General features: G+C 38.6%; 2 protein-coding genes across 5 annotated transcripts; both read left to right on the top strand.

Moving 5' to 3' along the window:
* The first annotated feature begins 2,559 nt into the window (after positions 1-2,559).
* On the top strand, positions 2,560-13,958 carry LOC141760795 (galactose-specific lectin nattectin-like). 4 transcript variants are annotated; one of them, XM_074623870.1, is made up of 7 exons: positions 2,560-4,290; positions 4,394-4,493; positions 4,679-4,729; positions 4,931-5,040; positions 5,194-5,328; positions 5,414-5,522; positions 6,652-6,949. In XM_074623870.1, the coding sequence occupies exons 2-7, from the start codon at positions 4,433-4,435 to the stop codon at positions 6,717-6,719; spliced, it is 534 nt and encodes a 177-aa protein (XP_074479971.1). In that variant the 5' UTR covers positions 2,560-4,290; positions 4,394-4,432; the 3' UTR covers positions 6,720-6,949. The 4 variants fall into 4 exon arrangements, 3 of the variants coding, with proteins under 3 accessions (XP_074479971.1, XP_074479970.1, XP_074479969.1); XM_074623868.1 differs by lacking the exons at positions 5,414-5,522; positions 6,652-6,949 and adding exons at positions 12,003-12,114; positions 13,143-13,958 and having other exon boundaries at positions 4,232-4,290; XR_012592451.1 differs by having other exon boundaries at positions 2,572-4,493; positions 5,414-5,926; positions 5,986-6,949.
* Positions 9,477-20,262, top strand: LOC141760794 (galactose-specific lectin nattectin-like). Its single transcript, XM_074623867.1, has 6 exons — positions 9,477-9,651; positions 18,227-18,277; positions 18,403-18,512; positions 18,666-18,800; positions 18,886-18,997; positions 20,124-20,262. Exons 1-6 carry the CDS (start codon positions 9,492-9,494, stop codon positions 20,189-20,191), a joined length of 636 nt encoding a protein of 211 aa, XP_074479968.1. The 5' UTR covers positions 9,477-9,491; the 3' UTR covers positions 20,192-20,262.
* The last annotated feature ends 5,333 nt before the right edge of the window (positions 20,263-25,595 follow it).

Below are 25,595 nucleotides of genomic sequence, written 5' to 3'. Positions count from 1 at the left end.
AAACACAATATTAATCTAACTAAATAGCTAATCTAAACAAACCAAATAATGTGTGTGTGTGTTGTGTGTGTTGTGTGTGTGTGTGTGTGTGTGTGCGAGAGAGAGAGAGGCAAGATGGCTTCTTGTCTCAAGATGTCTGCCTACAGACAAAAGGGGCGAGCACTGTAAAACTACAAAGATGGCGGGATCAAAGATGGCCGCCAACATGTCACCACATGGCCTCTTTGTTCTTCGGAACACATGTGCTCAGTAAGGACAGAGAGGGGGGTGATGTGGGGTTAGGATTATCTGAAGCTGTATGTTTATGTTTAACTAATTCACAGTTACTCTATGTGATCTTTATGTGTGTGAGATAATGCAGTGGGTTAGAAAAGATGGTTAGTTTGCATGCAAGACCTTGTCTATGTGAAGCATAAACTAAACACATCAGATGTGGCGAAGCCAGCTACCCAAATTCAAATAACTACAAATAATATCACAACAGTCAAACTCAATGAATAACATTAATCATATCAATTTTAATGTACATTCTAGAAATCATAGTTGAACAGTCTTGCTCAGCCATGTGCAATTGCTACTGCTAAGGTAAGCCCAGTATGTTACCAATCCATGGAAGAAAAGGGTTTGTAATTCCATGTGCTGAAATTGTGGTTCCAAGTCAAAGATGTTGTCTTTGCTGTGCTCCAATCAAGTTGTGCAGATGGAGGAAGCTGATCGCTCCAATACTTCTTCCCAGCAGCTTGATAGCTTGGTGCTAACTTCCTTGCGGTTGTTACTTGAAGTTAGTTGGTAAAAAGGGCAGGCTCTCGCGTCCTCTGCCTTAGAAGATTCTTGTGTTCCTATGGCTGTTTCCTAACAGGCCATAGATCAGAGCAGCAGCTCACCTCCATCGGCCAGGAGGGGTGAGGAGAAGGTGAAGGAAGAGGAGGAACAAAGACATTCCTCTGGTTTTGTCCTGGGTGAATTTCACACCTATGTGTGAATGCTACAGTAGCCAATGGCTACTGAGCTGCATCCACAGCCAATGGCTGCATGACTCAAGGATCCTGAGAAGCGTAGTTCATTGTCTTTGCCACCAGTAATGGTTGGTCCCTACATTTGATAAATTTGCACAATCAGTAAAAATCTTCCTGTTTCTTTGCAGATTCACCATTCTTTTTCTACTACTTATTAGAACTGAGATAGAAGAAGCTCTCATCACACAGGGCCCCAGCTTATCCTGGAAACAGTCACGTGTATCATTAGCCTTGAAGCCTGGACCCAGCACATATCAATCTGTGTTTGCAACATTTTGTAAAGGAACATCCTTATCAGGCTGCGGAGACAGAGGCTTATTCAATCGTGGAGGGGATGGAGGTGGTGGGTGTCGTGTTTGTGGAGATGGTGCCAAAGTTGTTCGAGGTTGACGCCGAGGGGGGATTATGGGAGAGAAAATGGGTGTGGAGGGGGGAGTGGGTGAGGGGGGGGTAAGGGTGACAAGCGAGGAGGAGGACGTCTCCTCTTGTCTCTGCTGTATCCAAGGGCTGGCTTGTGGTGGGGGGTGAAATGATTCTTCTTGAAGTCCCCTGGCACATTGTGTTGTGTCTTCCTCCAGTGGTGATTCCTCTTGTCTCGCGTCCTTGGCAGAGGGAACAGATGAATGACGCAGGAAGTAGAATAGGTTGGAGTTGAACAATTTTACTCCTGACTTGTTTAGACAGAGTCCATCTGCCTTGAATAGATGTCTGCGGTCCGTAAAAAAGTTAAAATTGTCAATAAAATGCACTGAGTGGGATTTGCATGCTGTTGAAAGCCATGTGTTCAGTCCCAGCAACCTGCTGAATCTCTGAAAGGCTAAATGCCAGTAAATATGGATTGAAACAGAATATTTCTAAAGATAAAAATATATTGTGAATTTTGGAAATGATTACATCTTTTATATATATATATATATGTATTTACATATATATGTGTGTGTATGGAATAACCATGTTTTATTTTAACAATGAATAATAATTGTTATTAATTATAATAACAAGGTAATGTTTTTTAAGGTAAAATTAGCATTTGGTCAAGAAGGAATTTCAGCATTTTCTGGCAATAATTTTGTCTTCTTCTAGAATTTCCTTGTGATTATTATGAATGTATTACACTGATATTACTCCATCGTTATTGTGACAAATTCTACCCCATAATGACTAGCTTAGTACTATTATTATTCTCACTATAATTCCCCATGAAATATTTTTTTGACCCATCCAGTAAAGGTGACCGTTTCTCTACACTGTGGTGTGTGTGTGACTGTAATTACCTTGTGTTGTCTTTTCAAACGTGGCTCTTTTATTTGTTTGTTTTGGATCTGTTCTCTAGTTCAGTACAATTTCCAAATGAGGAAGTATGAATGTGAATCATAAAGATAACAGCCATTGCAATTATTTTTCAACCTATATTTACACACGGTAGGTATAAATGAGAGGGAGTGGTCTTTTTCAGCAACGCCCTGCTCCACCTGAATACAGTTACAAACATTTTGCACCTGGACATCTGCAGCTCCTCTTGAGCCTTAGGGCTAAAAGGTCAGTCCACTCTCACTTACCTCTGATAGTCTGCAGACAGTTTTAGTTCTCCGTCTCTTTATTTTATTATCTAGAGTAACTAGGGACATTGATTCTGGTTGGTGTTGTTGAGAGAACTATACTGTACCTGATAACACCTGATTATTAGATTAGTCCATTGTTGATCCCTTGCTGCTTGTTGCAACTCTCATCTATACGGCTCTGGACCTCAACCACATTCTCAGGAGATGGTTTTAGTTTTAGCTGACTAAAATCCAAAAACACAGCTCCGACCCATGATATAACTGTTCACAACCCACACATTATTGAATAAACTACTGAGTGTCTGTTATATAGTGAATGAGTGAACAAGGGTGTGATTTTGGACACAGCCTCAGATTTTGGACACTTACTAACCATCATCACTTTGCGTCATCACTGTAGAGTCGTAACGGTAGTTCTCTAAGCAGACCATTGCATTTTAAAGTATAAAGTGCCCTTCCATTGGAGAAAACAAGATATATTTCCCTCTGGATTGCCCTTCTATTGGAGAAAACACAATAAAGTTCCCTCTAGAATGCCCTTCCAGTGGTGAAAATATGATAAAGTGCCCTTCCAGTGGACAAAACACTAAAAACTGCCCTACCAACAGAGAAAACACGATAAAGTGCTCTCTAAAGTGCTCTTCCAGTGGAGAAAACATGATACAGTGCGCTCTAAGTGCCCTTCCAGTGGAGAAAACATGATTACGTGTTCTTCCAGTGGAAAAAACATGATAAAGTGTTCTCTATGTGCCCTTCCAGTGGAGAAAACGTTATAAAGTGTACTTCTAGTGGAGAAAACACAATAAAGTGCCCTCTAGAGTGCCCTTCTAGTGGAGAAAACATGACAAAATGCGCTTTAAGTGCCCTTCTAGTGGAGAAAATGTGATAAAGTGCCCTCTAGGTGCCCTTCCAGTGGAGAAAACGCAATGCAGTGCCATATATGCTGCCCTACATGCTAGAAAATTTGTTGGCCTCTACGTGCCTCTAAATGGTTAAATATTTGCAAATTGCAAATTTCCCCACTGTGGGACTTATAAAGAATATCTTATCTTATTTATACATAGTATTTTTATAAGTAGTTATATTTTAAATCTGAGTCAAATAATAAGATCATTTAAATCTTAACCAGGGTTTGGAACTACATCTTCATCATAAATAATCCCCACTTCCTACCTTTTTTAAAATATTTTTTCGCCCCTACCCCTCAGACAGCCACTGACCATGACACTTAATACCTACAGTTATTTAATGCCTAATGTAACCAGAAAAATCATAAAATGTTTCATTTTATCATTCGATATGATCATTTAACATCTATGTTTCAGCTTCTCCCTCCATGTACTGTCTGAACAGTTTATCCTGTTCAGGTTTGCAGGTGACACGCTGTCATGCTTCACCGTTTAACTGCCCAAGAAAGATCCTGTTCTACAGGATTTTCACAAGGATTTCACCGTCTCATTGCTCGAACTTCGATTACCTATTAAAGTAAACAACAGTGGGTAAGTGGTGTTTAATGCATAAATCTGATAAGCCTGTACAGATGGCCATCGATTTTATTACTGGAGTGGAGTACGTTGAGCTATTTATTTAAAACAAAGATGGATAGATAATTCACAGTATATAAGAGCTGGTGTTTCTCTTGTTCAGCACCTCCACACAGGAAGGCTGAAGCTACAAGCTGACAGACAAGACAGAAGATAATCCTGCAGAAGGTCGGCTTCATCTCTCTTATCATCATCTCTACTTCCTCTAATGGACTCTAGTCTTCACGTTCTTCAGAAGTATATCTAACTTGTCTGTTTCTCTTTGTTGAAGATCATTTTGACCATCATCATCATCATCATCATCTCAACCATGAAGATGCTGACTGTGTCTCTACTCGTCTGTGCCATGATGGCTCTGACCAGAGCTGCTGGTGAGTGTTAACGTAGGGCAGCAGTTATTGTGAATGTAGAGTGACAGCAGCACATGAACCGAGTCACTGAGCGTGTGTGTGTTTGTGTGTGTGTGTGTGTGTGTGTGTGTGTGTGTGTGTGTGTGTGTGTGTGTGTGTGTGTGTGTGTGTGTGTGTCTGTCTGTGTGTGTGTTTCAAACCTCCAGCTGTTCAAGAGGCAGAGCCTGGTGAGAAGACAGGACCGCACATTCCAGAAGGTGAGTTGGTATTTGTTCAGATTTTTTACAGAAATGTATTGTGCAAATGAAGGTAGTCGTTCTGATGATCAGTTCTCCAAAAAGTCTTTCACCTCGTTGTTTTGGTTTCACAGCTGAAACTTAACTGTTTTCACTCTCTTCAGCTTCATTTCCAGCCGTTTTCAGTGAAAATGCTCTGATAAACCACTGATTTATTTTCAGTGAAGAGTCACATGGTCAAGTGGTCTTCATCTTGCTCCAGTGGTTGGACTGGTTTCAGAGGTCGCTGTTTCCTCTACGTTCCAACACCCATGACCTGGGCTAATGCTGAGGTAATCAGCTGATCAGTGCAGAATGCTTCTACGCTGCATCCATTCTGCTGTTACACATGTTGTTAATTGATATATTTCTGTCTTTGCATTACTTGATATGTAATGTGTCATTTGTGTGTCTCCACGCAACTCCACTCTTTCTATCTTTTATAGAGACATTGTCAGTACCATGGTGGAAACCTTGCATCAGTGCAAAGCTTCAATGAGCAGCACTTGATTCAGAGTGTGATACTGAGTGTCACTCATGATTATCCACTGGCATGGCTCGGAGGCTCTGATGCACAACAGGTATGTTACTGATTAAACACAATGTAAAGCAACAAATTAAAAAGCGTGTTTAAACCATACTGTCTATTGTATTCTGATCTTCTAGGAGGGGACCTGGTTCTGGAGTGATGGTAAACCTTTTAGGTTCAACTACTGGAATCGAGGACAGCCTGATAATCTTAAGAATCAAGATTATCTGTTGATGAACTTTGGAGGTAAATATATATATATAGCTTGAGACACCTTTTTTTCCTGAGGTCTTATCAGGGTTTTGGTTAAAGAATTATCAATGCAGACATCAGTACAAGTGATGATAATGGTCGGTAGGTTGGTTTCCAACGGACAAGACACATTAAACTAACTATTGGACAACTGACAATATATCATTCCATCGGCTTCAAAACAAATTGGCACACTGAAACCACTTCCTCTTTAGCTTGGCCAGGCAGGTGAAGGTTTGTGCAAAGCATTTGATGGAGTCAGTCATAAAGTTATAAAATATCAAATTTGAACATTTCTGCTGCAAAGTTTTGGGTTGGAGTTGATGTTGTTCCCATTTTTGACGCCAATATTTTAATTTTTACTGCAAATGTGTATCGGTTCACAATATCGGTTATCGGTCTCCTTGATTGCTAATAGTCGGTATCAATCCTGAAAAAAACATATCGTTCGACCTAGGGATGCTAATTTTGAAAAATGTTCTTAACCGATAACCGACCCTCGTTAACCGGTTTTAACCGTTAACCGACAAGATTTGTGCCTTGCATGCAGCGGTGTACCAACTGCTGTGTATGAGGACAACAGACAACTGAGTCCCACGTAGGTGTAGCAGACAGTGTGTGTACAGTTTATTTGTCAGTGAATAAATGCTACGAAACTACAACACCTCCGCTCCACTCAAGCGAGCTGGAGAGACCGGAGCCGACTTCCTGTATCCTGCAACTCCGGCTCCGCCTCTTAAGGTGACGAGCCGCTCCTCTGAGCCGCTCAGCTTTTGAGTTAATTATTAACATTGCTTTTAACCGTTTTAACCGATAGCGTTAATCGATTAAAATGCTTAATGTTGGTTAACGATTAAATGGTTAATTGTGGATATCCCTAGTTCCACCTCTATCAGTCACTTTAAGTACTCCATGAATGCACGGCAAGACTCAGTGTAGGGCTTATATATATATATGTATTTATTGATAAACCTCTAAAAAAAATTCACTGTCCTCTAGTTTTTGTGCAAAATTTTAAAATATTTAGTATTTGGCCTCATTAGATACATAGTTTTTATGGTTCATTGATTGTCTGAGAAAGCAGACAATTTATCCCTAAATAACTCCCTCTGTCTTTTTACAGATCAGAAGAAATTTGACGATCAACCTTGCTCTCGCCTAAAGCCGTTCGTCTGCGCCACAAAGCCATGATATCTCTTTGGATAACAGAGGAACATGCAGTACCTATCACAACCACAGGAGTGTTGGGTGGATGTGTGATTATCTGTGTCTTCATCATCTGTAGCCTCTTGCATGTAGTAATCTATACTTCTTTCCTGTAACTGTTAAACTACTTAATGAATGTAGACTGTTTGGCCTTTTCATTCTGGAGAGTTCTTCCTGTCTTCTACACAATTAAAAAGTTCAAGCATTGAAAAAAAGCCAGTCTGTGAGTCTCATGATTGCACATTAATACACACAAAACTTTTTACAACACGATGTGATGGAGGATGTTAGCACGACATGGTTGGTAGCGATGAATTCCTTAGGTTTTCTGGTTTCATATGATAACAGTATTTTGTTAATATTAATGTGTAAGGGATAATGTACAGCGAGCCGGTCATTGTTGTCAAATAATCCCCGACACTCTCATCGCCCTGAAGGGGATTCTTTCACAACAACGACCCCCCAACATTATCCCGCTTATTACACAGCTACTTACTGAAGAAATCAATATTTTGACACAAAAACGATTTGCCAGAGTCCGACATCAGAGCTGCACCCATAGCAACGGTCTGTTGTAGAGAAATTACTGACCGCCGTGATTGACCAATCAGAATCGAGTATTCAACACAGCTGTGTAATAAAATAAGGTAATGTTTTTAACGTAAGATGAGCATTTGGTCAAGAAAGAATTTCGGCAATTTCTGGCAATAATTTGTGTTGTTCTATTGGTATTGGATTATTATGAATGTATTACACTGATATTACTCCATGATTATTGGGAAAACTTCTACCTCATAATGACTAGCTTAGTACTATTATTATTAGGGTTATAGCCCCGAAGGGGCATAACCCTATTGAGTTTGCGTGAATTTGATATTATTATTATTTGTTGTCTTGTGTCGCGGCTCAATTTGCCGATTGCTACCAAATTTTCTGTGGATCATTATTGGACTAATGTCATCTAAAGTTGCATAAAGCGTGTTGATACCTTATTGCGTTATGAATCTGTTGACCAACAAACTTTTCAATTGGAAGGGCTTAGCAGGTAATTGGCCATAATTCATTGACCATTAGTCAAATCATCATAAATCTTGGTAGATAACTTCAGTACGTTTTTGGGAATAGGCGTACCAAAGCATTTTCCGCTTGACCCATAGGGGGCGCCACAAATATCAGAAACTTGTATCGCAAGATCCGGTGGACAGAATTTGATCAAATTTGGTGCACGTACTCTGGGGGCAAGTATTAACCAAGATCTGAAGTGTGATATTGATCGGTACATGTGGGCGTGGCCTATTCAGCATTTTATGCTAAATTATGCCTTTGCTCAATTTGCTGTGAGCTGGAACGACATAGAGACATGAAACTTGGTACCATAACTGTACATGATGTCATAATGCTTCACATGAAATATGAAAACAATTGGCCACATGGTGGCGCTATAACATTTTTCAAGGCCAGCCCCCTCACACCATAAGTCCCATCAATTAGAAATTTGACAGACATGTGCTGCTGATGGTGCTCTACAAAAAAGCCTCTAGGATCACGAAAGTCAACCGTCTAGATTTTCCGCCATGTTGAATCTTTTGAAAAAGTTATTTTTGACATCTCCTCCTAAGCCGTAGGTCTGATTGCTGGCATATTTTCTGCGAATCATTATTGGACCAGGCTCATCAAAAGTTGCATAAAGCTTGTTGATATGTCATTGTGTTGTGAAGATATTGACCAATACATTTTTAAGGGGCGGGCTCAGCACATCAATAGACCTAACTTCACAAGCCTTTGGCCCATCGTCTCCAAACTTGCAGCATATGTTCACAAGAGTAGCTGTAACATCCACTAAAAGTTTCATTCAAATCGGCGACTAGGGGGGCGCTTTGAGCGCGAAAGGCTATAACCCGCGAAATGCCGCTTGCGGCTTTAATTCTCACTGTAATTCCTGGTGAAAAATGTTTTAACCCATCCAGCAAAGGTGACCCTGCTGTGGTGTGACGTGGCTCCTTTATTTGATTGTTTTGGATCTGTTCCCTAGTTCAGTAGAATTTCCAGACAAGGATGTTTGAATGTGAATACTAAAGATAACAACCATTGCCAATATTTTTCAACCTGTATTTACACACGGTGGGTATAAATGAGAGCGAATGGTCTTTTTCAGCAGCGCCCTGCTCCACGTGAATACAGTTACAAACATTTTGCATTTGAACATCTGCAGCTCCTCTTGGGCCTTAGGGCTAAAAGGTCAGTCCACTCTCACTTACCTCTGATAGTCTGCAGACAGTTTTAGTTCTCCGTCTCTTTATTTTATTATCTAGAGTAACTAGAGGACGTTGATTCTGGTTGTTGTTGTTGAGAGAACTACACTGTACTTGATGTGTTTCACTTCATCATTTGATATGATACTTTAATATCTATGTTTCAATCTTATGTGTCACCATTTCTCTGCCAACGAAGATAAGAATTTCATTGTCTCATTGCTCGAACTTTGTTTATCTATCAAAGTAACCAACAGAGTGGCAAGTGGTGTTCTGATGACTCTGTACAAATACAGTAGCCATTGATTTTATCACAAGGGGGGAGTACGTTGAGATATTTATTGAAAACAAAGATTTAGATAATTCACAGTATATAAGAGCTGGTGTTTCTCTTGTTCAGCACCTCCACACAGGAAGGCTGACGCTACAAGCTGAGAGACAAGAAAGAAGATAATCCTGCAGAAGGTCAGCTTCATCTCTCTTATCATCATCTCTACTTCCTCTAATGGACTCTAGTCCTCACGTTCTTCAGAAGTATAACTCACATGTCTGTTTCTCTTTGTCGGAGATCATTTTGACCATCATCATCATCATTATCTCAACCACGAAGATGCTGACTGTATCTCTACTTGTCTGTGCCATGATGGCTCTGACCAGAGCTGCTGGTGAGTGTTGACTTGTACATCTTGTACTTTTTACTTTACAGATTACAATTTGTCTTATCCAACAGTTTATATAAAGGAGTTCAAATTATTACAGCCTTAAACATCTACAGCTGGAGATGTTCCGATACCTGAAGTTGCGGTTCAGGTTCAGTTCTTGCAAGTATTTGTACTCTTTTACGTACATCCTTGTACCTTGTTTAACAGATTTTAGCAGCTTGCTATTTAGTAACCCCCCACAAACAAGCGTGCAGGAGACCAGTGAGAAAGACGTTGTGTGTTCAGCTCTCAGTACCTTTGTAGCTTTTAATAGAATCTCCTGCTTCCCTGTTTGTACTTTAAAATATCTGCTTTATTTTACTGTTTTGCTTTTCAGCTGCATATGAGTCGTGTTAAGCTGCTGGTGATGAAAACCCAACATTTCCTGATTTTGCTGCTTCATAGTAAAAGCTTTTAAATAAAAATACAACGGCCATTAGTCACAGCTGTTGTAATGGAGACATAAATCCCTGCCGTGCTGGGCTGACGCGCCGATTCATGTATGGGAAAAAAACCTACAAGACACGGGAACTTCGCTTGTGTCTTGAGGAGTTGTCGCATTTATTCACCGACGACAGCCTAAACTGTACACACACTGCACCGCTACGCTCACAGCTATTACGGCTGACTTCATCTCACTGTCACTTCGTCACACACGACATTTTTATTTACTCCTATTTATTTATTGATATTTTTTATTTGTATTAATTTTAAAAAGTATTTATTTATTTTGCAGTTACTTTTTTATTTATTTACTTTTGCATTTATTTTTTATATTTATTTTTAAATGTGTGTATTTATGTATTTATTTCTGCATGATTTTCCCTTTGCATTTCTTCATTGTAGAAAGAAATATGCAAATAAATGTATAAAGAAAAGAATACAGAAACAAATAAGTTTAGGGAAATAAATAAGGGGTCAATGCAATGGGAAAGTCATGCAGAATTAAATGCATGAATACATGAACTAATACACACATTTAAAAATAAATAAAAAATGAATGCAAATATAAATAAATAAATAGAAAATAAATAAATACATTTTGAAATTTATAAAAATAAATACATTAATAAAAAAAAGGAAAAATCAAACAGAAGCAAGAGTGTGAATTTAAAAATGTAGAGTGTGACAGCCTGAGTGTGAGGAGAAGGGCTGAAGCTGGAGTGCATGAAATCTGTGCAAGCAACAATATATCTTGAGTGCAAGCATACAGTTTGAGCAGAAGCAGAACAAATTTAAGCGCGAGTAGGGGCTATTTGAGTGCAAGGACAGGGTTTTGAGGGAAAGCATTGCAAAATCTGATCGTGAAATCAATGAGTCATGTTCTCAAATTGAAAGACCTGAGTAAAGATAGGAATAAAGCTCCATGAAAATGCAACATACACGTTAATACAGCAGTAATATTAATACAGAAACATCATAAATAACAGTAAAACACTGACACGGAACATTTTACTGCACGATGAATACTTTTACTTTTCATACTTTACACACATTTTGCTGATAATTCAGTTAGTTTACAACCGGAAGTAACCACGTCTTGTCCTTCTTCACTGGAATGAATAGGAAGCAAATAGCGTTTGCATGCTATTATTGTGAACGTAGAGAGACAGCAGCACATGAACCGAGTCACTAAATGCTGTGTCAAATTTCCAGCTGTTCCAGAGGCAGAGCCAGGTGAGAGGACAGGACCGCTCATTCAAGAAGGTGAGTTCAGCTCTGCACAGTGTCTTTCACCTCTTTGTTTTGGTTTCACAGCTGAAACTTTTCTGTTTTCACTCAAATCTACATTGGTGCCTCCATATTCAGACCTTTTCTAAATGTGTTTTCAGTGAAGAGTCACATGGTCAAGAGGTCCTCACCTTGCCCCAGTGGTTGGACTGATTCCAGTGGTAACTGTTTCCTCTACGTTCCAACACCCATGAAATGGGCTGATGCTGAGGTAATCAGCTGTTCAGTGCAGAATGCTTCTATGCTGCGTCCATTCTGCTGTTACACATGTTGTTAATTGACATATTTCTGTCTTTGCATTACTTGATATGTAATGTGTCATTTGTGTGTCTCCACACCATTCCACTCTTTCTATCCTTTATAGAAACATTGTCAGGACTATGGTGGAAACCATGCATCAGCTCAAAGTTTAGATGAGTACCACTTGATTCAGAGTGTGATACTGAGTGTCACTAAGAAATATCCAGAGGCATGGCTCGGAGGCACTGATGCACAACAGGTATGTCAATGATTAAACACAATGTAAAGCAACAAATGAAAAAGCCTGTTTAAACCATACTGTCTATTGTATTCTGATCTTCTAGGAGGGTACATGGCTCTGGAGTGATGGTACACCTTTTAAGTTCGACTACTGGGATAAAGGACAGCCTGATAATAATTATGGGACTGGACATTGTCTGGTGATGAACTATTCAGGTAAATATATATATAGAGCGTGAGAAAGGTTTTTTTCCTGAGGTCTTAGCAGGGTTTTGGTTAAAGAATTATCAATGCCGACATCAGTACAAGTGATGATAATGGTCGGTACCACTTCCTCTTTAGCTTGGCCAGGCAGGTGAAGGTTTGTGCAAAGCATTTGATGGAGTCAGTCATAAAGTTATAAAATATCAAATTTGAACTTTTCTGCTTCAAAGTTTTGGGTTGGAGTTGATGTTGTTCCCATTTTTGACGCCAATATTTTCATTTTTACTGCAAATGTGTATCGGTTCACAATATTGGTTATCGGTCTCCCTGATTGCTAATAGTCGGTATCAATCCTGAAAAAAACATATCGTTCGACCTAGGGATGCTAATTTTGAAAAATGTTCTTAACCGATAACCAACCCTCGTTAACCGGTTTTAACCGTTAACCGACAAGATTTGTGCCTTGCATGCAGCGGTGTACCAGCTTCGGTGTATGAGGACAACAGACAACTGAGTCCCACGTAGGTGTAGCAGACAGTGTGTGTACAGTTTATTTGTCGGTGAGAAATGCTACGAAACTACAACTCCTCCGCTCCACTCAAGCGAGCTGGAGAGACCGGAGCCGACTTCCTGTATCCTGCAACTCCGGCTCCGCCTCTTAAGGTGACGAGCCGCTCCTCTGAGCCGCTCAGCTTTGAGTTAATTATTAACATTGCTTTTAACCGTTTTAACCGATAGCGTTAATCGATTAAAATGCTTAATGTTGGTTAACGGTTAAACGGTTAGTTATGGACATCCCTAGTTCCACCCCCATCAGTCACTTTAAGTACTCCATGAATGCACAGCAAGACTCAGTGTAGGGCTTATATATATGTATTTATTAATAAACCTCTAAAAACAATTCACTGTCCTCTAGTTTTTGTGCAAAATTTTAAAATATTTAGTATTTGGCCTTATTAGATACATAGTTTTTATGGTTCATTGATTGTCTGAGAAAGCAGACAATTTATCCCTAAATAACTCCCTCTGTCTTTTTACAGGTAGGAACAAATTTGACGATCAGCCTTGCTATGACAGAAAGCCGTTCGTCTGCGCCAAAAAGCTAGGATATCTCTTTGGATAACAGAGTAACATGAAGTACCTATCACAACCACAGGAGTGTTGGGTGGATGTGTGATTATCTGTGTCTTCATCATCTGTAGCCTCTTGCATGTAGTGATCTATACTTCTTTCCTGTTACTGTTAAACTACTTAATGAATGTAGCCTTTTAGGCCTTTTCATTCTGGAGTGTTATTCTTATCTTCTACACAATTAAAAGACTCAAGCATTGAAAAAAAGCCAGTCTGTGAGTCTCATGATTGCAAATTAATACACGCAAAACTTTTTACAACACGATGTGATGGAGGATGTGTTGAGTCTTGAAATCTCAAGCCTTGGGCCTGGAACGGCTGAGATCTCAGTTCAATTTTCTTCAATGTTCAATTTTAATGGTGTCAGAAAGTCAACACAGGTTACTCAAATGAATCACTTGATGCTGTACAAGTATATTGCAAGAAGCAGAGTTTTCATTGTGTTTAATATCAACAGACACAAACACAACCAAAACCCGAGCCGGTCCGGACATGACTGTCCGTGGGCTTTACATCATAACCTTATATACTTGGAACAAAGAACTCATCCCTCCTATCCTGCCATCATACATTTTAATATTCTTCACTTCTACTGGTCTCTGTCAAAATATCTTACTAATCAGCATATACCCTATACCATACATATGATCCAGGTGCCTCCCCGACATCCTTTATGTCAGAGACAGATTCCTTGTTTTGGGCCCCTTGCAGCTGCGAGGTGATTTGAGTTCATTACAAGCATTACATCACTACAGCTGTGAGTTACAGCATTGGGGGTCTATACAGCAGCACTATGATTGTATGCTGTTTCAGTAATAAACACAGGGTTATAGGATTAATACTTTTATCATTGTTTATCACATTTTTATATAGTTAAAAAGGGATTACGTCTACAGATGTTAGCATGACATGGTTGGTAGCGATGGATCCCTTAGGTTTTCTGGTTTCATATGATAACAGTATTTTGTTAATATTAATGTATAAGGGATAATGTACAGCGAGCCGGTCATTGTTGTGAAAGAATCCCAGACACTCTCATCGCCCTGAAGGGGATTCTTTCACAACAACGACCCGCTAACATTATCCCGCTTATTACACAGCTACTTACTGAAGAAATCAATATTTTGACACGAAAACGATCCGCCAGAGTCCGACATCAGAGCTGCACCCATAGCAACGGACTGTTGTAGAGAAATTACAGACCGCCGTGATTGACCAATCAGAATCGAGCATTTGGTCAAGAAAGAATTTCGGCATGTTCTGGCAATAATTTGTGTTGTTCTATTGTTATTGGATTATTATGAATGTATTACACTGATATTACTCCATGATTATTGGGAAAACTTCTACCTCATAATGACTAGCTTAGTACTATTATTATTCTCACTGTAATTCCTGGTGAAAAATGTTTTAACCCATCCAGTAAAGGTGACCCTGCCTCTACACTGTAGTGTGACGTGGCTCCTTTATTTGATTGTTTTGGATCTGTTCCCTAGTTCAGTAGAATTTCCAGACAAGGATGTTTGAATATGAATCCTAAAGATAACAACCATTGCCAATATTTTTCAGCTTGTATTTACCCACGGAAGGTGTAAATGAGAACGAATGGTCTTTTTCAGCAACACCCTGCTCCACCTGAATACAGTTACAAACATTTTGCACCTGGACATCTGCAGCTCCTCTTGGGCCTTGGGGCTGAAAGGTCAGTTCACTACACTGTACCTGATGTGTTTCACTTCATCATTTGATATGATACTTTAATATCTATGTTTCAATCTTATGTGTCGTGCTTCACCATTTCTCTGCCAAGAAAGACAAGAATTTCACCGTCTCATCACTCAAACTTTGTTTATCTATTAAAGAAAACAACAGAGTGGCAAGTGGTCTTCTGATGACCCTGTACAAATACTGTAGCCATCGATATGATCACAGGGGTGGAGTACGTTGAGATATTTATTTAAAACAAAGATGGATAGATAATTCACAGTATATAAGAGCTGGTGTTTCTCTTGTTCAGCACCTCCACACAGGAAGGCTGAAGCTACAAGCTGACAGACAAGAAAGAAGATAATCCTGCAGAAGTATGAATGCGAATCATAGAGATAACAGCCATTGAAATTATTTTTCAACCTGTATTTACACACGGTGGGTATAAATGAGAGCGAATGGTCTTTTTCAGCAGTACCCTGCTCCACGTGAATACAGTTACAAACATTTTGCATTTGAACATCTGCAGCTCCTCTTGGGCCTTGGGGCTAAAAGGTCAGTCCACTCTCACTTACCTCTGATAGTCTGATGACAGTTTTAGATCTCCGTCTCTTTATTTTATTATCTAGAGTAACTAGGGGGCGTTGATTTTGGTTGTTGTTGTTGAGAGAACTATACTGTACCTGATGTGTTTCACTTCATCATTTGATATGATACTTTAATATCTATGTTTCAATCTTATGTGTCATGCTTCACCATTTCTCTGCCAAGAAAGACAAGAATTTCACCGTCTCATTGCTCGAACTTTGTTTATCTATCAAAGTAACCAACAGAGTGGCAAGTGGTGTTCTGATGACCCTGTACAAATACAGTAGCCATTGATTTTATCACAAGGGGGGAGTACGTTGAGATATTTATTGAAAACAAAGATTTAGATAATTCACAGTATATAAGAGCTGGTGTTTCTCTTGTTCAGCACCTCCACACAGGAAGGCTGACGCTACAAGCTGAGAGACAAGAAAGAAGATAATCCTGCAGAAGGTCGGCTTCATCTCTCTTATCATCATCTGTACTTCCTCTAATGGACTCTAGTCCTCACGTTCTTCAGAAGTATAACTCTCACGTCTGTTTCTCTTTGTTGAAGATCATTTTGACCATCATCATCATCATCATCATCTCATCCACGAAGATGCTGACTGTGTCTCTACTCGTCTGTGCCGTGATGGCTCTGACCAGAGCTGCTGGTGAGTGTTGACTTGTACATCTTGTACTTTTTACTTTACAGATTACAATTTGTCTTATCCAACAGTTTATATAAAGGAGTTAAAATTAGCACAGTCTTAAACATCTACAGCTGGAGATGTTCCGATACCTGAACTTGTGGTTCAGGTTCAGTTCTTGCAAGTATTTGTACTCTTTTACGTACATCCTTGTACCTTGTTTAACAGATTTTAGCAGCTTGCTATTTAGTAACCCCCCACAAACAAGCGTGCAGGAGACCAGTGAGAAAGACGTTGTGTGTTCAGCTCTCAGTACCTTTGTAGCTTCTAATAGAATCTCCTGCTTCCCTGTTTGTACTTTAAAATATCTGCTTTATTTTACTGTTTCGCTTTTCAGCTGCATATGAGTCGTGTTAGGCTGCTGGTGATGAAAACCCAACATTTCCTGATTTTGCTGCTTCATAGTAAAAGCTTTTAAATAAAAATACAACGGCCATTAGTCACAGCTGTTGTAATGGAGACGTAAATCCCTGCCGTGCTGGGCTGACGCGCCGATTCATGTATGGAAAAAAAACCTACAAAACACGGAAACTTGGCTTGTGTCTTGAGAAGTTGTAGCATTTATTCACTGACGATAGTCTAAACTGTACACACACTGCACCGCTACGCTCACAGCTATTACGGCTGACTTCATCTCACTGTCATTCCGTCACACACACTCGCTCCTTCGCTCTCTTTGTCTCTCTTTTGACCGCAAACACGACACTTGCTAACGTTAAGCACACAACCTATGCACTGAGTTATTCCTTAAAGGAGTTTGCTACTTGTATAATACAGTTTAGATTAAAAAACATCTTAAAAATGCATAATTCTCCGATGCTTTGGCCTGGTGGGGAGTCATTTCAGGCTGGCAGAAACCCTGGTGTCGAATCAGTTCATAGACTGGCGTACTCGTTGATTCCCGATCCCGAATTTTGGCCAGTATTGGACACATTTCTGATACTGGTATTGGTATCGGAACAACTCTATCTACTAAAATTAAAATGAATGGAGCTATTTTCTATCTTTGTTTTTATTTACTCCTATTTATTTATTTATTTATGTATTTATTTGTATTAATTTTTAAATGTATTTATTTATTTTGCATTTACTTTTTTATTTATTTACTTTTGCATTTATTTTTTATATTTATTTTTAAATGTGTGTATTTATGTATTTATTTCTGCATGATTTTCCCTTTGCATTTCTTCACTGTAGAAAGAAATATGCAAATAAATGTATAAAGAAAAGAATACAGAAACAAATAAGATTAGGGAAATAAATAAGGGGTCAATGCAATGGGAAAATCGTGCAGAATTAAATGCATAAATACACAAACTAATACACACATTTAAAAATAAATTAAAAATGAATGCAAATATAAATAAATAAATAGAAAATAAATAAATACATTTTGAAATTCATAAAAATAAATACATTAATAAAGAAAAGGAAAATCAAACAGATGCAAGAGTGTGGATTTACAAATGTAGAGTGTGACAGCCTGAGTGTGAGGAGAAGGGCTGAAGCTGGAGTGCATGAAATCTGTGCAAGCAACAATATATCTTGAGTGCAAGCATACAGTTTGAGCAGAAGCAGAACAAATTTAAGCGCGAGTAGGGGCTATTTGAGTGCAAGGACAGGGTTTTGAGGGAAAGCATTGCAAAATCTGATCGTGAAATCAATGAGTCATGTTCTCAAATTGAAAGACCTGAGTAAAGATAGGAAAAAAGCTCCATGAAAATGCAACATACACGTTAATGCAGCAGCAATATTAATCCAGAAACATCATAAATAACAGTAAAACACTGACACGGAACATTTTACTGCACGATGAATACTTTTACTTTTCATACTTTACACACATTTTGCTGATTATTCAGTTAGTTTACAACCGGAAGTAACCACGTCTTGTCCTTCTTCACTGGAATGAATAGGGAGCAAATAGCATTTGCATGCTATTATTGTGAACGTAGAGTGACAGCAGCACATGAACCGAGTCACTAAATGCTGTGTCAAACTTCCAGCTGTTGCAGAGGCAGAGCCTGGTGAGAGGACAGGACCGCTCATTCAAGAAGGTGAGTTCAGCTCTGCAAAGTGTCTTTCACCTCTTTGTTTTGGTTTCACAGCTGAAACTTTACTGTTTTCACTCAAATCTACATTGGTGCCTCCATGTTCAGACCTTTTCTAAATGTTTTTTCAGTGAAGAGTCACATGGTCAAGAGGTCCTCACTTTGCCCCAGTGATTGGACTGATTCCAGTGGTCGCTGTGTCCTCTACTTTCCACTATCCAAGACCTGGGCTAATGCTGAGGTAATCATCTGTTCAGTGCAGAATGCTCCTACGCTGCGTCCATTCTGCTGTTACACATGTTGTTAATTGACATATTTCTGTCTTTGCATTACTTGATATGTAATGTGTCATTTGTGTGTCTCCACACAACTCCACTCTTTCTATCCTTTATAGAGATATTGTCAGGACTATGGTGGAAACCTTGCATCAGTGCACAACCTCGATGACCAGCAATTTATTCAGAGTGTGATACTGAGTATCACTAAGAAATATCCAGAGGCATGGCTCGGAGGCTATGATGCACAACAGGTATGTCACTGATTAAACACAATGTAAAGCAACAAATTAAAAAGTGTGTTTAAACCGTACTGTCTATTGTATTCTGATCTTCTAGGAGGGTACCTGGTTCTGGAGTGATGGTACACCTTTTAAGTTCGACTACTGGGATAAAGGACAGCCTGATAATAATCGTGGGACTGGACATTGTCTGGTGATGAACTATTCAGGTAAATATATATATAGAGCGTGAGAAAGGATTTTTCCTGAGGTCTTAGCAGGGTTTTGGTTAAAGAATTATCAATGCCGACATCAGTACAAGTGATGATAATAGTCGATAGGTTGGTTTCCAACGGACAAGGCACATTAAACTAACTATTGGACAACTGACAATATATCATTCCATTGGCTTCAAGACAAATTGGAACACTGAAACCACTTCCTCTTTAGTTTGGCCAGGCAGGTGAAGGTTTGTGCAAAGCATTTGATGGAGTCAGTCATAAAGTTATAAAATATCAAATTTGAACTTTTCTGCTGCAAAGTTTTGGGTTGGAGTTGATGTTGTTCCCATTTTTGACGCCAATATTTTCATTTTTACTGCAAATGTGTATCGGTTCACAATATCGGTTATCGGTCTCCTTGATTGCTAATAGTCGGTATCAATCCTGAAAAAAACATATCGTTCGACCTAGGGATGCTAATTTTGAAAAATGTTCTTAACCGATAACCGACCCTCGTTAACCGGTTATTAACCGTTAACCGACAAGATTTGTGCCTTGCATGCAGCGGTGTACCAGCTGCGGTGTATGAGGACAACAGACAACTGAGTCCCACGTAGGTGTAGCAGACAGAGTTTGTACAATTTATTTGTCGGTGAATAAATGCTATGAAACTACAACTCCTCCGCTCCACTCAAGCGAGCTGGAGAGACCGGAGCCGACTTCCTGTATCCTGCAACTCCGGCTCCGCCTCTTAAGGTGACGAGCCACTCCTCTGAGCCGCTCAGCTTTTGAGTTAATTATTAACATTGCTTTTAACCGTTTTAACCGAGAGCGTTAATCGATTAAAATGCTTAATGTTGGTTAACGGTTAAACGGTTAATTATGGACATCCCTAGTTCCACCCCAATCAGTCACTTTAAGTACTCCATGAATGCACAGCAAGACTCAGTGTAGGGCTTATATATATGTATTTATTGATAAACCTCTAAAAACAATTCACTGTCCTCTCTAGTTTTTGTGCAAAATTTTAAATATTTAGTATTTGGCCTCATTAGATACATAGTTTTTATGGTTCATTGATTGTCTGAGAAAGCAGACAATTTATCCCTAAATAACTCCCTCTGTCTTTTTACAGCTAGGAACAAATTTGACGATCAGCCTTGCTATAACAGAAAGCCGTTCGTCTGCGCCAAAAAGCTATGATATCTCTTTGGATAACAGAGTAACATGAAGTACCTATCACAACCACAGGAGTGTTGGGTGGATGTGTGATTATCTGTGTCTTCATCATCTGTAGCCTCTTGCATGTAGTAATCTATACTTCTTTCCTGTTACTGTTAAACTACTTAATGAATGTTGCCTGTTTGGCCTTTTCATTCTGGAGTGTTTTTCTTATCTTCTACACAATTAAAAGACTCAGGCATTGAAAAAAAGCCAGTCTGTCAGTCTCATGATTGCAAATTTATACACACAAAACTTGAATTACATGTGATGGATATGAATCTCCATCACACAGGGAGGCTGAACATGCAGTTTGAGTTTTGTCAACAGGAAAAGAGGTGAAAGAAGAAGTTGAGCTTTATAGTTTTTAATTAAAAACACATATACAAATACACTGTACTGTATATTCAGTTATTATCTAAAACGGGTTCATGCTATCTTAAAGCCACTGAAATACAACTGTATGTTCTTTTTTTTTGCTACAGCATGTGTATATACTGTTTATATAGACAACCTAAACTAAAATTAGAGACTGTTAAAACAAGCGTCAGAAAGACCTCTACCACTATGATCCTATTTCTAGGAGTTGTTTCAATACCTTCTACCGCCTATTTTATTTATAAACCGAGAGCTTACAAGACGATTGCCCTCAGAGTGTCAAAAACGGCACGTTCATTAATCTGCCGCCTATAACACTCAAGGATCAGTATCACGGTTGCTAGCGATCCCGTAGCTCCCGAGAGAAACGGCTAGTTCTCAGTGTGAACGTCCCGTTGTTATCGTAGTACCCCCAATCTGAACTCCTCCTCGGCTATTAGCCGGCTCCATTCTCGACTTGGAGTAAACTATGTTATTAAACTACTGGCCTACTGTTCGATCTATTCAAAGCAATCAATCAAACATAAAGTTACATCTTTAACTCTGTTCACTGATTCTCCCTTTAATAACATAACAGCATGGCCTCGGTATTTACTTCATCTCAGTAATGTTTGCCGTAGAGCGGAGAGCACTGAACTTACCTCTCGGAGCATCAGGAAAGCGAGCCTCGAAGCGGTTCAACTTCATGTGTTATATACATGTACTCTGCCCGCAACTCTGCACCAGCTCAGAACAGAAGCACCCTGTCTAAGCAGATGTTTTCCTGTTTGCAACAATTGCTTTTCCCGTTTACCTGTTGCTTCTGCAAACTTGTGTTTTTTGCACCTGCCTTGCACACAGTTAACACAGGAACATGAACTTTACTTGGCACGCTAAGTTCACAAAAAAGAGAGATAAACGCACACACCTTACATGTTTGAAGCACTTGCGATTTACCTACGCAGTTACAAATGCACATCAAAATGCTTGTTTTTTTGGATATAAAAATCACATCTAGTAAAACATAAAGATAAAACTCAAAAGTAAAACCTTCCTTATTCTTATCAAATCTTTTCTAAGAACTGTTTAGCTCTTCAATTTTCAAGGCCTCATTCCTTCATCTTCCACATCATAGAAATCACACAGTAAAATATAATGAATCACCTTTAAAGTAACTCAAGACGAGTAGTTTTCAAAATGGTGAATGGACATAATGAAATTGAATATTGTTGAAAATAATCAAATGGTTATATGGTTAAAGGTGGTCAAATGATAAACAACAACACATGGTTAAAATATCATAAAGAGGATAAATGCAACTATCACATGCGTCAACAAAACTCAGCTTATGACAGTTTCAAATTAAACAAGCTTTTCTTAAATTGGTACTGGCAGTTATTTGTCAGTGCACATTTCTTTTAAGGAGTTTTTAACCCCTCAGTTACTTTTATTGTTTTTTGGGTCTTTTTAGTTTGTTTTTTAATCAATAATCATGTTCAATTATATTGACTGGGCCCTGTTGAAATGCATTTCTCCTCCTATCCTTTCAACAAGACAAACTAAAAAAAACACACACACAGTACTACTCTTGTGTTTGTCAGAGCTGTGGGTTGCTTTCCTTCAGGCATCTTCCATCAGCTCTGGAGTCATTTGAGAGGAAGTTTGATTACACCGGCCTCTCCAGAGAGGAGCGTTTATAGGATCAATACCCTTTAATTGATATGATGGAAGACGCTGTTGTAAGGCAGGAAGTGAAAACATATTGCGGGAAATTTCCTCTGTGTGTGTAACATTTCGGGGGATCTGTTGGTAGAAACGGAATATTATATTCATCACGATTAATCGCATGATCATCCATGATTAATCGCCATTATCGCAAATTAATCTCATATTTTGTATCTGTTCAAAATATACCTTAAAGGGAGTTGGTCGAATATGTAATACTCTTATCAACATGGGAGTGGGCAAATATGCTGCTTTATGCAAAAATATGTACATATTTATTATTGGAAATCAATTAACAACACAAAAAAATGGGAAATATTGTCCAGAAACCCTCATAGGTACTGCATTTAGCATAACAAGTATGCTCAAAATCATAACATGGCAAACTGCAGCCCAACAGGCAACGGCAGCTGTCAGTGTGTCAGTGTGCTGACTTGACTATGGCTTGCCCCCAAACTGCATGTGGTTTTAATCACGGATGAGCCCCCTACTTTGTTACACCCCTGCAGGTCAAGGGACACCTTTGAAAATGGCCATGACAGTTTTTCCTCGACAACATTTAGCGTAAGTTTGGAGCGTTATTTAACCTCCTTCATGACAAGCTAGTATGACATGGTTGGTACCGATGGATTCCTTGTGAATGTGATTTTTTTTACTATTTTCTGACATTTCATAGAGCAAACAATACATTGATTTATTGGTCTGCAGATTAATTGATAATGAAAATAATTGTTAGTTGCAGCTAGGAAGAGAAAAGAGAGTCATTCTGATACAAAAACCACTCAACTCACTATTTGGCATACTGAAAGAGATAACTGAACAATGAATTCAGAGACACTGGATGAGAACTTCCATCCATCCATCTTCAATCCCTTATCCGGGTTTGGGTCGCAGGGGCAACAGCTCCAGCAGGGGACCCCAAACTTCCCTTTCCCGGGCCACATTAACCAGCTCTGACTGGGGGATCCCGAGGCGTTCCCAGGCCAGTGTGGAGATATAATCTCTCCACCTAGTCCTGGGTCTTCCCCGTGGTCTCCTCCCAGCTGGTCGTGCCTGGAACACCTCCCAAGGGAGGCGTCCAGGGGGCATCCGTACTAGATGCCCGAACCACCTCAACTTGCTCCTTTCGACGCAAAGAAGCAGCGGCTCTACTCCGAGTCCCTCACGGATAACTGAGCTTCTCACCCTATCTCTAAGGGAGACGCCAGCCACCCTCCTGAGGAAACCCATTTCGGCCGCTTGTACCCGCGACCTCGTTCTTTTGGTCATGACCCAACCCTCATGACCATAGGTGAGAGTAGGACCGAAGATGAGAACTTGTAAATTGTATTTGTTATTTCTTTATTTTATTACTATATTCACCCATTTTGTGAGAACAACACCTCTGCTGTCATTTACGACTGACAACTGTTTTTGTTTGTAATTTTAGTTTGAAGAGCCTAAAACAGCGTCGACACGATTCTGGTGAGATCACAATAAACTTTACTATATAATAAACTGATTCAGACACCATCAAGACGTCAGCTGTAAAATCACTGATTGTTGAAATAAAACCTTGATTGATACAAACTCCTAACTTTTGTCTTTTTTTATATCAAAATGTGCTTTTTAACTTGCCAGCACTTATTTCAGACATAAATTTCCATCAAGTTTATATATATATATATATTGGTGACATTTTTGGTGCTATGTTTTTGATATTCTAACTATTGCTCTAGAGATCAAGGTACAACTATGCCCTCTTCTGGCAATTTTTGGAATGCCAACTTCAATCTTAATTATATAAGAAAAGGACATAACTGCCTTTACCACTCTTTTGGAGCGTTGTAGAATGCTTTCTGCCTGGAAATCTCCTATTGGGATGTAAATATTCACTCAGAGGATGTAATGATCATGTCGCTAAGAAATGGCATCCTTTAATTTTTCATATTATAGCAACCTCTCTGTGTTGCTTCATAAATGAGACTCACCTGTTAAGTCAGTTGTATTAATTTACCTGCTCATGTGTCTTTCCCTTGTCTGTCTAATTGATACCGTACTGCAGTTTTACAGTATATTTACTGCATATTTATCTGCTTGGGTTGTTTAGATGTTTGGATACACCTTGTTTTTTTTTTTTTTCTGTATATTATACTTTTGAATCTTGTATACCACATCATACATATCTGCCAATAAAAAGTTTTTCATTTTTTTTACTTTATCAGCAATCAAGATGTTTTTAAGATTTCAAAACACATTATCATGTTAGGAGACAATTAAATTTTTATATACATAATTCATTTGATTAATATCCTAGCAAAATACTATATCCATAAAATTATATGGTTTAAAGACTTCCCTCCTTTTATACTTTTCAAGATACTAATTTTAAAATGTACTTGACTACTATTGAAAACTTAAAACTCAAAAATTATAATTGGGCAAAAACTATTAGATTGCTTTTTTTGGTTAATTTATTTATTTATTTATATATTTTCCTTTCCCTGCACTTATTATTTGTTGTATAATTTATTTTATTTTTTTATTATTTTTATGCTGTGGTATATATTTACTGCAATTTTTATAATGAAAAACTGGAACATTTATTCTTTATGTAACAACTGTATTGAATTCTCTATAGAAAAAAAAGAACGTATATTTCAAGAGTGAAAGTCAATTGTTCGTTCCATTACATAACATTTATAATAATAATAATAATATGTTCATTTTTAGGTGAAGTAAAGGGGGTCAGGAATCACCCATTTCCTAGTGATGTTTTTTTCTACAAGTAGATATCAGAACACTAAATAAATATTCGTTGAAGTATGTAATTATTTCATATTTATTCTATTTATTTATTGAATTACCAGAAAACATAATATATTTTGATATACAGTATATCATTATCGAGATATGAAATAATCAATATTGTGATAGAAAATTTAGGCCACATTGCCCAGCCCTATGTGGTTATATTGGAAAATAAGCACCATGGACAGCACCCATATCGGGCTAGGGTTACCTGAATATATGAGATTATGATTGTTTATAATGGGGCTGTAGGGAGTGTTATTTTTTTATATTCAAAGTTATATTTAGATTTTCTAATGAAGCCTGAATATCTGTTAATAAAAGTTCATGTCTTTTTTTGTTTGCAGCAAACTGGACAGCAAACAGTTTTTGACCGCAGAGAAAAAGTTGTTTTTGAAAGGCAAGGCAAGCCAGCTTTATTTGTATAGCACATTTCAACAACAGGGAAATTCAAAGTGCTTTACATAAACATTCAAGAACATTGCGACAAAGTGCAAAAGAACATTAAGACATA

This window comes from Sebastes fasciatus, chromosome 22 (assembly GCF_043250625.1).
Source record: "Sebastes fasciatus isolate fSebFas1 chromosome 22, fSebFas1.pri, whole genome shotgun sequence".
Classification (NCBI taxonomy): domain Eukaryota; kingdom Metazoa; phylum Chordata; class Actinopteri; order Perciformes; family Sebastidae; genus Sebastes; species Sebastes fasciatus.
Note: the sequence above shows the minus strand (reverse complement) of the source record. Positions and strands in the feature narration are given on the sequence as shown.

Bases quoted from the DNA above. Each gene is read 5' to 3' on its own strand.
- LOC141760795 (XM_074623868.1), top strand. From the start codon at position 4,433: ATGAAGATGCTGACTGTGTCTCTACTCGTCTGTGCCATGATGGCTCTG. The intron at 4,730-4,930 runs GTGAGTTGGTAT...ATTTATTTTCAG, and splicing joins AGGACCGCACATTCCAGAAG to TGAAGAGTCACATGGTCAAG. The intron at 5,041-5,193 runs GTAATCAGCTGA...TATCTTTTATAG, and splicing joins TGACCTGGGCTAATGCTGAG to AGACATTGTCAGTACCATGG.
- LOC141760794 (XM_074623867.1), top strand. From the start codon at position 9,492: ATGGACTCTAGTCCTCACGTTCTTCAGAAGTATAACTCACATGTCTGT. The intron at 9,652-18,226 runs GTGAGTGTTGAC...TCAAACTTCCAG, and splicing joins GGCTCTGACCAGAGCTGCTG to CTGTTGCAGAGGCAGAGCCT. The intron at 18,513-18,665 runs GTAATCATCTGT...TATCCTTTATAG, and splicing joins AGACCTGGGCTAATGCTGAG to AGATATTGTCAGGACTATGG.